Source organism: Urocitellus parryii, unplaced genomic scaffold, assembly GCF_045843805.1.
Source record: "Urocitellus parryii isolate mUroPar1 unplaced genomic scaffold, mUroPar1.hap1 Scaffold_4389, whole genome shotgun sequence".
In the NCBI taxonomy this organism is placed as follows: Eukaryota; Metazoa; Chordata; class Mammalia; order Rodentia; family Sciuridae; genus Urocitellus; species Urocitellus parryii.
The window spans coordinates 483-12,133 of NW_027553913.1; the positions used below are offsets into that span (position 1 = coordinate 483).

General features: G+C 35.3%; 1 protein-coding gene across 1 annotated transcript; it reads right to left on the bottom strand.

Moving 5' to 3' along the window:
• Positions 1–201: 201 nt before the first annotated feature.
• LOC144252496 (lymphokine-activated killer T-cell-originated protein kinase-like) lies at positions 202–10,944 on the bottom strand (the record flags this gene model as incomplete). Its single annotated transcript, XM_077794775.1, has 5 exons — positions 10,887–10,944; positions 6,849–6,942; positions 3,087–3,229; positions 2,316–2,485; positions 202–331 (listed from the first exon to the last, which is right to left on the bottom strand). Coding segments are annotated over exons 1-5 (595 nt in total), but the record flags the coding sequence as incomplete, so codon positions are not given.
• Between the last annotated feature and the right edge of the window lie 707 nt (positions 10,945–11,651).

The window sequence follows — 11,651 nt, forward strand, 5'->3', positions numbered from 1 at the left end:
TCCCAAACCTATCTTCACTTAAAACTAATAACATATGTGGCAAAGGAGGGCCCTAAGTCAAAGTGAGATAGAAAAGTAGGGATACTTTTTATTATATATTTTTCAAAATTTGTTTTAAATCTTTGAAGCATGTGAATTTACAATGTATTTTTACATATAAAAATCAGGAATTTTAAAGTTATTTAAAACAGTATTACTTACCAGTCATATTTTCATCCAATGGTAGAGAGACTCCTACATCACAGATTTTAATTGTTTCAAAATCACCTTTAATTACAACATTTGAAGACTTTATATCTCCATGAAGCAGTTTCTTTTCTTGGTGTAAATACTAAAATTGTAAAAAATCAATACCCATGAGCAGAAGTACAACTTAATCGACATATGTAACCTTTAGGACTAGAGATGTAGCTCAGTGGTAGAACACTTGCCTAGCATTCACAAGGTCATGGGTTCAATCCTCAGCACCACAAGAAAACAAATTTAAAAAAGAAACCTTCAAATAAAACTGAAGGGGATGGGGATGTGGCTCAAGCGGTAGCATGCTCGCCTGGCATGTGTGCGGCCCGGGTTCGATCCTCAGCACCACATACAATGTTGTGTCTGCCGAGAACTGAAAAATAAATATTAAAACAAATTCTCTTCCCCCTTCCCTCTCCTCTTTCTAAAAAAATTAAAAAACAAAACAAATAAAACTGAAGTTCAGTGACTTGAACTCCCTTCCTAAACTATAAACTTATTCAACCATAATTTCAAATTATTTGAAGCCAGAGAAGGGAAAATCTCTCAGATAAATCTGAAAGATTTCTTAAAGATAGATGTCTAAGTATATGTTAACTTCTTTGTATTTTCAAACCCATCCTATGTATTTACATATCAGAAGGCGCTACTGCAGTTTTCCAACTTCAATTTTACTTGAGGCTAGTATTTTGGAAATAATTTTGGAATCTTCCTCAAATTGTACTTGACAATAATAATACATTGTAAAATGATCTGCAAAATGGTTATTTGTTCATTCATCAGTATTTGAACATTTCTCTATGAGCCCAGCTTAGAAATGAGACCGTTTCTTGCCTACGTCCCACAGGGGTGGTGGAATTTGGGTTTCTTCTGTGTGTAATCAGCTGGCTGCGAAATAAAGCTAAGAAAGAAATAGCAAAGAAACCACAGGACACAGGAAGTCATTTTAGAAAGGTGGGGTAGCAGGTGGCTCTCCCTTCCTAGAGATCAAGCTTCCACACTGGAAAGAGTGAGAGCCCATATGTGCTTTATTTATACAGGGGGAAGCATCAAAGGTTTTCTATGGGATGTTCTTTGCCAAATAAGGTAGGAGGCGGGCTGTCCAGTTTCCACCAGGTTACGCCCTACTCTGGAGCTACAAAAGCAGTTTCCCTAGTGGAGGAAAATAGGTCATGTCCATTGTGCAATCCATTGAGTGGGAGGAGCCACAAAATAGTTTGCAAAGTAAAACCTAATGGCTAAAGGCCGAGTGAAGACTTCAAATAAACTCAAATAATTAATTCATGGGTGGTGTCCCACAACTGTTCTTGGTGTAGATCTGCTGTTTACACAGGTATGTTTACATACTTAATTTAAATGCAATCCATCATAGAGTGAATAGGCCCAAGTATATTTACACTATTAATTTCATTATTCATACACATCAAAAATATTACTAAACAATTCAGATTTTAAATTTATTCTATTTGAAATTAGGTTCTTTATAAAGGTATTAGAATATTTAGGAACATTGCTTTTTTTTCCTAATCTGTTTATCAATTTCATTTGAACTTTTAACATGCAACTTTGGCATCAGTATCATCATTACCTGACCCAATTTTGAATCACCCAATAGTTTTTTGGAGCCAATGTTACTTCTGTGTAAATGATTTATCCAAAATTACAATAATTTCTTTGCATAACACTGAGAGTTTTCTTCATTGAACCTATATGTGTATACCCATGATACCCAAAACTTAACATCACACAAAGTAATCCATAGGGGGTTTGCTTATATCAACAGGGGTTTAGGCTATGCCTCCAGGAATAATTACTAAATTTGTGTTAACTAAGTCTAACATGTAATTGCTATTGCAAAACTACCTGGTCTTAGATTATTTCAGGTATATGTGGGGGCCCTAAACAATACTTTCCTAATCAAAATAAAAAAAATGGTGCATTCTGCAATATGAGACTCTATACAGACTTAAGGATTAACTCCCTCCTTTGAAGAAAAAAAAATGTAATTATGTATAACAAGTATTTAGTATTTTCATAGTCCACAAAAGTTATTTAAAATACAACGGTATAGTTACCTTTAGCCCTCTTGCCATGTTCAAAGCAACTTTTAAAATTACAGCTGCTGGAAAGGCATCCTGGCTGTCTTTATTTCGCTCCTCTATTAAATCATTTAGAGACTTTTCACCTCCATACTCCATAGCAAGGCACAGACTGCCATCACTGGCTTCAGTAAAAGCACGATAACCTCAAGAAAACAGAACATGTCTTTTTTACAGCACTGTGATTGAAAGCATGAATCTGGACTAATACTAACAAATATACGATGAAACAGCTATTATTTACAAAACTAATTCAGTAGACCAAATTTTAAATGCCTTCAGTGGTTGCCACTAGTAACACAAATTAAAATATTTTTTTTATACTCTGTGCCTCCCTGAATAAAATGATTTTGCCATTAAATGAAGATCATTTTAAAAGGACAGCACCATAATGACTACATCCCCATGAAGATTTTTATGAGTTTTTTTTCCCCCCTTCAATCCAGGGTTTCTCTACCACTAAGCTACATCTCCAGTCCTTTTTATTTTAAGACAAGATCTCCCTAAGTTACCAAGGCTGGCCTTGAATATACAATCCTCCTGCCTCAGCCTCCAGAGTTCCACAGCATGTGCCCCTGCACTAGGGCAGAATTTTTTTTTTTAGACTGTCCACATTAATTTGATTCCTGACAACCTTCAGCCCCATTCTCTTCATTTTGATTAGTGAAACCAGTTAAAGTATTTATACTATTTCTGGATGTAAAGAATAATAATATTCCACGTACTGGTAACAAATTTAAAACTTACCTACAATGTTTGGATGATGAAGACTTTTCAAAATCTTAGCCTCATCAATTAGTCTCTTTTGATATATACTCCGATAATCATCACTACAGATGGGATTAATCTTTTTTACAGCCCAAGGAGAATGAGACAAACCTCTTGGAGATCTAAAATAAGTAAATATATATGTATGTATATATTAATAAAAAATAGTATTCGAATGAATAAAGACCCACAACACATTTTCAAATATTAAATTTTGAAAGACTTGACTTGACAGTAAGTGTTTTTAAAAAATATTTAAGGGACTGGGACTGTAGCTCAGAGGGAGAGTATTCGCCTCCCATGTGTCAGGCACTGGGTTCGATCCTCAGCATCACATAAAAATAAAATAAAGATATTGTGTCCACCTATAACTAAAAAAATAAAAATTAAAAAAAAATATTTAAAATATTTTAGACTATCAACACCTCTGCTACATTTCTCTTGCAACTAGAACATATGAGAAGATGAGAGAAATCTGTTGATGGAACAACAGAGATGGAATAAAAAAAGACAAGGATAGACTGTTATAAACTATCTAAAATTATAAATTTTTAAGATGGACATAAGTCTGTAACCCAGCAATCTGGGAGGATCCTTGGGAGGACCACAAGTTCAAGGCCAGCTTCAGCAATTTAGCAAGGGCCAAAGCAACTTAGTGAGACCCTGTCTCAAAAACTAGAAAGGGCTGGGGATGTGGCTCAGTGGTAGAGTGCCCCTGGGTTCATTCCTGGTACCAATAATAATAATAATAATAACAAAATATATGTATACACACACACATTTTAAAATTGGAAACTGCTATTTTCTATGTTTTCTCTTCTAGCATGTCATAACCAAATGCTTATTAAACATATGAATCAGAGATGAGTTACAGAATGATAACATAATAAATATTAAACCTTAAGAAATTTAACTTGAAGAGAAGTTAAACAAAAACACTTGGGGGGCTGGGGTTGTGGCTCAGTGGTAGAGTGCTCACCTAGCATGTGTGAGGCCCTGGGTTCGATCCTCAGCAAAGGGGAGGGTATGTAGCCAAACATGGAAGTTTGTGAATAGGCCCACGTATATTTACACTATTACACCTGTAATCACAGTTTATCAGGAGGCTGAAACAGGTGATGCCCAAGCTCCAGGCCAGCCTGGGTAACTTACCAAGACCCTGTCTCAAAAAATAAAAAGGGCCTGGGAAATAGCACAGGTAGAAGGGCCCTGGCTCCATCCCCAGTACTGAAAAAAGATGTAGACTGAACCAAAGATATAGTTAGCTTTGTACTCTCACAGGCATAGCACTGCATTGCAGAACTCTGTTCAATGGAAAATCCTGTACTCAAAAGAATCATAATATTTTTAAATTCATATATATCTATTATCCATAAGTTTATCTAAATTGTTTTTAAACTTCCAGGTTTGGGGGGTTTTTGTTCGATTGTTTTTGTTTTGTTTTGTTTTGTTTTTGGTACCAGGGAATGAACCCAGGGACATTTTACCACTGAGCCACATTCCCAGCCCTTTTATATTTTATTTAGAGACAAGGTCTCACTGAGTTGCTTAGGGCCTTGTTAAGTTGCTGAGGCTGGCTTTGAACTTGCAATCCTCCTGCCTTGGCCTCCCAAGCCACTGGGAATGCAGGGATGTGCCACCATGCTCAGCTAAACTTAGTTTTAAATAACAGCAGCATTTGAGGGGAACCTCTTCCATATCATTTTATGGTAAAAAAGCTATTTCTCAAGTTTCAGTGTTACCCTCATAGCTCTTGAATGTTTAGACTCTAGAGAGAAAGTCCATCCTCTCCTTTTCCATACCTACTCTGAACTACAGAATAACAAGAACAGATTTATAAAATCTGAATAAATACTTGGCTAAGCTAAAAGTTGATTCATTAAGAATAATAAAACTGACAAATTTCTGATGAGATTATGCAAGGAAAAACAAAAGGTAGCATAAATAATACTTCAAATAAAAATGGGGACATGACTACAGGTATAGTAGAAAATTTTTAAAATAAATACTAAAACTTTTTGCCAATAAAAATGGATGTTACTAGAAAAATGTTACTAGAAAAATCTAAGAAAACTGATTAAAGAAAAAAATTACTCAGTAGCTTAAAATCTTCCTATGAGAAATATGAAGCACAGATGATTTTATAAGTGAATTTACTAAACTCTCAAGAAATCCGCCGTTCAATCTCATACAAACTATTCCCCAGAAAATGAAAAGTAAAGGGACTCTAAGTCTAATATAACTTTCCCTTTTAAAAAAATCAAAAGAGAGCAGAAAAAGGATAATCACAACCAACTTCACTTATATATACTTATAGAACAAAAATTTCTAGCAAATATTAACAATCTATCAATTTATTTAATAATAATCAAAATACATTGGATAGTTTAGGAATTCAAACTTGATTTAACATTTAAAAATATAAACTTCCTGATTAAAATAATAGCTTACACACATGTATATGCCAGGGATGGTACCACATGGTACCATGTGGTAAAAAAGTGACTCTAATCCCACTGACTCTGGAGGCTGAGGCAGGAGGATCACAAGTTTAAGGCCAGTCTCAGCAATATAGTGAGGCCCTAAGCAAGACCCTTTCTCAAAATAAAAAGGGCTGGGGATGAGGCTCAGTGGTTAAGCATCTCTGGGTTCAATCCCCAGTACCAACAAATAAATATATGCCAAATAGCTGTTTTAAGACATACCCACTTACAAATACCAGAAGAGGAGACCAGAGCAACTCAATTTCAGAAGCTAGAAAGTAACTGACTTAAAAGACCTAGTGAAGGGCTTGAAACATGATGTTCAAAGCAGGGGGATTCCTATACACCAGTCCCAGTTCCATCCCACTGGGCAGTCCCCAGCCCCTACTTCTCCTAGAGACCTGCTTTGGGAGGAGGTAAAACAGAGGGTCTTTAACCTTTGGTTTACTAGCAGTTGAAAACATGAGACTCAGGTAGGAACAGGGTAGTAACTAATATCATAGGCATACTAAGTGCTCAGTGAGTTTTTACATGTGTATACATCTGTTATCGATATCCAAGACACAGAACACATCTACAACCTCAAAATACTTGGATGTTATTTTTAAGAAAGATAATGAAAATCAAGATTTAAAAAATGAAAAACTCAACTGAAACCTTGGAAGATAAAGTTGGGGAAATATCCCAGAAAACAGCAAAAAGACAAGATAACCAGATTACACACAAAACTGTTGACATCTATATTACTGATAATTAGCACCATACTTATTCAATTACTTCGTTTCTAACACAATTTCCTACTTTAAAATCATGTATTTCCTCCTCTTAATAACAACGCCATAAGAAAGAAAGCCCTTTTGACTTCTTTTAGAAGGAAAGATCCTGAGAAGGCAACTCACCAGATAGAGGAAGTTATCAGTCACTATCATTTTCAAGCAATGGCTTCCTCTTTGAGGTTTACTTATTGAAAATCTTATGTTAATACTACAAAGGAATACCTTTCCTCTGTCACTTCCCCTTCTTATAGAAGCCAAGGAAAAATTAAAAGGTAAACTACTTCCTCTTAAATAATTCATCAGGAGTAAGCTACAAGAAAAGTATACCAGGCAAGAGCTGGAAGTTATTGCATTCTAGGGATTGGGATACAGCAGTCAGGCAGGACAAGAAACATAGCCTAAAGCCACATATTTGAATTTTCATATTCCTTTTTTGTTTCTGAGTTCCATATAAAACGGTTAACCTGAAATTTTATACTCACCTCTTCATTAGGTAAACATTTACCCCAGTCCCAAAGCCAAGCTTCTGCATAAATGGAGAGGCAGGGATAGTTACATATGGAGTTGAACATAACACTAAATGTTGGAAAAAGAAACAAAAATAGAATTAGTATGTGAAAAAGCTAATAAAAGCATCCTAATATTCTAAAAATATTGTCATTAAGACTATTAATTGGCATAATCTTTTTGGAGAGCAATTATAGTTATCTATCCTAATCTTAAATGGATACCCTTTGACCATGCCTACATTAACCCTGAAGCAGACGTCAGTAAATTGTCTTGTGTTTCTATGGTCCACAGACTAAGAATTTTTTCCAAATTTTTAAAGGGTTGTTAAAAAATAAAGAATATACAACAGAGTTCATGTGTGGCCCTCCAAGTCTAAACTATGTACTAACTGCCCTCTGAGAGAAGGGAAATAAATGAAATATAAATATATATATTTGAATATTGGTGTTTGCTGCTGGGTTTTTTTTTTTTTTTTTTTTTTTGGCACTGAGGATTGAACCCAAGGATGCTCCACCACTGAGCTATATCCCTAGCCCTTTTTATGTTTTATTTTGACATGGGGTCTCATGAGTTGTTAAGGCTGGCCTTGAACTCAGCCAAAAAAAAAAAAAAACAACAAACAAACAAAAAACACAACCCTCAGTGATCACCATCAGAAGCCTAATTAACAATATACATTCCAGAGCATTATTGTCTTTAAAAAGATGTGATAAAGGAGTTCTACTTCTGCTCATGAACAATTACTGCTCTTGAAATGACCATCTCATCATGGACAACAGAACACCTGACACAATACAATGGGTTTTACATGTGACGACAGGCAGAGGAGGTCTGCGTTCTCTGAGAGAAGAGAAAGAAATGAAGGGAGCCCTATATAACTGCCCTGATTTTATGCATAAAGGCTTTTTCCAGGCTGCAACATAAAGGAAACACAGCCTGGCAGTCTTGTAAAACTATGGAGATAGAGATCAAAGAGACCTAGGCGACTGGAATTTGTAGAACAGAAAACCAAAATGGAAGGAGCTAGAAAAAGAGTGCTCTGAAGATCTGGCAAGATCTCCCAGTGAGTACTTGGCTAAGTGCTCATCTGCAAACACAATGGGTAGTTACATATGGAAAGCCAGGAAAGAATTGACTAATTACTAGAAATCCCACAATTCTAGGAATGAATTCACTTTACCATAAGTCAGAATGTAGTAACTCTAGTCACAACTTGGTAGCACAGCTACCTTTTAGCCCAACAAGAAAAATCTATTAAAAAACTTAAAAGCAAGTCTCAAAAGGAACAGACTAACATGCAGGTGAGTTAACTTTAGGCCTTAATGAAATCAAACAGTCTAAAAGAATAACAAAGTCCAGCACTAAAAGATGTGAAATATAAAAAATTACCAGCCATGAAAGAAGCAGGAAAATATGTCCCCCAAATGTGTCCCATACCAGGGGAAAAATAAACCAATAAAAACATACCATCAAATGACAGGGATGGTGGAATTAATGACAAGAAATCTTAAACATATGTTAAAAATGCACTTAATGATGTAAAGAAAACTCAAAAGAATGAAAAATGTAAGAGATAAGAATAACCACCTTAGAGTCTAAGAAAGGTGAACAGAAACTGAAGATACAGCAACACACACTACCAAAAATGAAGCAGAGGAGAGCAAAAAAAATCAGTGAGCTATGGAGCAATAGCAAAATAGATTTAAGTTCCATAATTTATTAAGTATAAATGGTCTAAACAGTATTATCCAATAAACCCTGCCACAAGAAAAATATTCTGTATTTATGCTGTTCAGTACAGAAGTCGCTACCCAAATGTGGTTACTTAGCACTAAAGAGTGTGGCTAATATAAATGAGAAACTAAATTGGTGATTTTATTTAATTATGATTAACCTGAATCCAAATTTTAAATAGCCCCATGTGGCTAGTGGTGAAATTGTCTAACTTAGGGTGGAAGTTGTCAGAATGGATAAAAACAAAACTATATAACATTATTATAAAATAAACTCACTTTTAAATATAAAAACACAAATAAAAGGTTGGAAAGCATATACCATTCAAACAATAATCAAAATAAAGCTGGATGGCTCTGTTATTATCACATAAAATGGGCTTCAAAACAGAGTATCACCTAGGATAAAGAAAGGCATTTCATAATAGTGAAGTGGAAAATTCATCAAAATAAATAACTATCCTAAATGTGTACTGTAATGGTTAATTTGAATTGTCAACTTGATTGGAGTAAGAGATGCCAAAGATTAAGAGGATTGCAGGTGTGTCAGTGAGGGTGTGTCTAGGAATGATGGGCATGTGGGATAGCCAACTGAAATGGAGACCCTGCCTTAAGTGTGGGCAGCACTGACCAATAAGATGATGGCTTGGATGAAATAAAGTTTGAAGAACAAGGAGGCAGCCACAGATGCAAGCTCCAGTCTTCTAGAATGGGTTCTGGATTTCTGCTGCCATCATCAGAGGATATTGGACTCTTGCTTCTTCACTCTTCCAAAGCAGTCTCTGACAGTGATTCTCCAGAAGCCTTTGGTCTCAGACTAGGGTAACACCATTGATCTCTCTGGGTCTGAGGCTTCAGCCTCTTGGACTGCACAGCTACTGGTTCTTCCAGCTCTCCAGCAGGTGGCCATTGTGGACTATCCAGCTTCTGGTTACTTAATCCAACCTAATAAGTCTCCCTTTTAGAATTATACTTCCTGTTGATTCTGCTCCTCTAGAGAACCCTGATTAATACATGTGTGTGTACTTAACAACAAAGCTTAAAAATACATGAAGCAAAAACAAATAGAACTGAAGGGAGGAAAAACAGACAAATCCATTATTGTAGTTGGAGACTTCAATATTCCTCTCTCATTAATTAAGACTAAATACAGAAAAAAATCAATAGGGATATAAAAGACCTGAATAAAACATATAACAGTTCATCCAGATTGACCTAAATGACATGAATAGAACACTGCATTCAGCAACAGGTGCAGCATTCACCCAGACAGATGAACCTCAAGTCCAGTTGATTAAGGCAAAAAAGAAAAAATATATAAAATACCAGCATCAGAAAGCAAAAAGGGCAGAAGGGTAATCAGTGTATCACTAATAACTTTATGCCAATAATCTGACCATTTAGAAGTAACAAATTCCTTGAAAAACACTAATAAAGCTCATAAAGGAAAAAACAGATTACTTGACTAGCACTATATATATTAATTGTGAAATCAGTTAAAATCTTCCTATGAACTAAGAGTAGTTGCACACACCTATAATCCCAACTACTTGGGAGGCTGAGGCAGGAGCATGAATACAGCAAATATCAGCATATCAAGTCACGTAATAGATAAAATACATCTCAACAAAAGTGATTTTACCCCAGGAATGAAATGCTGATTTAACAATAGAAAATTAATGTAATTTGCCACATATAATGCATTGCAAGCAAGGCAGATATGTCCACTAACACTTTTTTGTTAATTCAGTACTGGGGATTGAATCCAAGGGCACTCTATCACTGAGGTATATCTCTAATCTTTTTTATACTTTGAGACAAGGTATTGTGAAATGACAAGGCTGGCCTCAAATCTTCCTGCCTCAGCCTCCCAATTAGCTAGGATTGCAGGCGTGTGTCACTGTTTCTGGTTGATTTTAATTTTTATGACCTGAGTTAAGGGTCAATGTTCATTATTTGCATATAGAGACCCAATTGTTTGTTGAAAAGATTTCCCTCTGCCCATTCTTTCCCTCATAAGGACATGTAAGGAAAGGAGAAAGGTAAAGCAATTCCTTAATGGTTTAAGCTAAGTTGATTCTTTACCAGCCAAAACCTCGATAGCTGTTAGAATGTTAATAAATTAGTCCATAGATAACCAAACCCTGTTCTATTAAATAAGTCTTATTAACATTATAAACGAGACATGCTAGAACCGTGCATGAAAGATAGTAAAAGAACAAACTAAAACAATACTAAGACATTTCTAGAAACATCTCATTACATCTGCTATCTTACCAGATTTCCTTTTTTCAGATAATTTGCTTGGTGTCTTGAAATTATCAGTTCCTTCCATTGTAACAACCTCTCTAGGTCCTATGATAAAAATGTTACACAGCAGTTACAAAGAGTACAACTTTCACTGATGTAGAAAAATTCCTGTAACATTACTCATTTTATAATATGAACATAAAATCTGAAAACTAAAAAAGACCTCAACAAATATTTAGTCCAATTTTATTTACAATAAGTAAACTGAAAGCCAAAGGTACAGTTGTTACCTGTGTTCACACTATTGGTATTGTGTGTGTGTGATGGGGGGGGGTATTTGTTAATCATAAAATATAAGAACTTGATTAAAGAAACTAATAATGCACTTGATTAAAGAGAACATTAGTTCAAAAAGGTAAAAAGTATGTCTTCCTCTTACATGTCCCAAGTTGTAAACAGTTATCCCATGCAGGAAAACTGTCTATGCAAACAATATTCTTCATACTAGCCACATAGATGATGAATATATAAATGTGGTATATGCACACAAAGGAATATTACTCAGTCATAAAAACAAATAAAGCACTGATATATGCAATATAAATGAACCTTGAAAACATCATGCTTGGGGCTGGGTTTGTGGCTCAGTGGTAGAGCGTGCACCTTGCACATGTGAGGCACTGGGTTCAATCCTCAGCACCACATAAAAATAAAGATATTGTATCCATCTACAATTTAAAAAAAATATTTAAAAACAATCATGGTAAGTGAAAGAAAGTGCACACAAAAGGC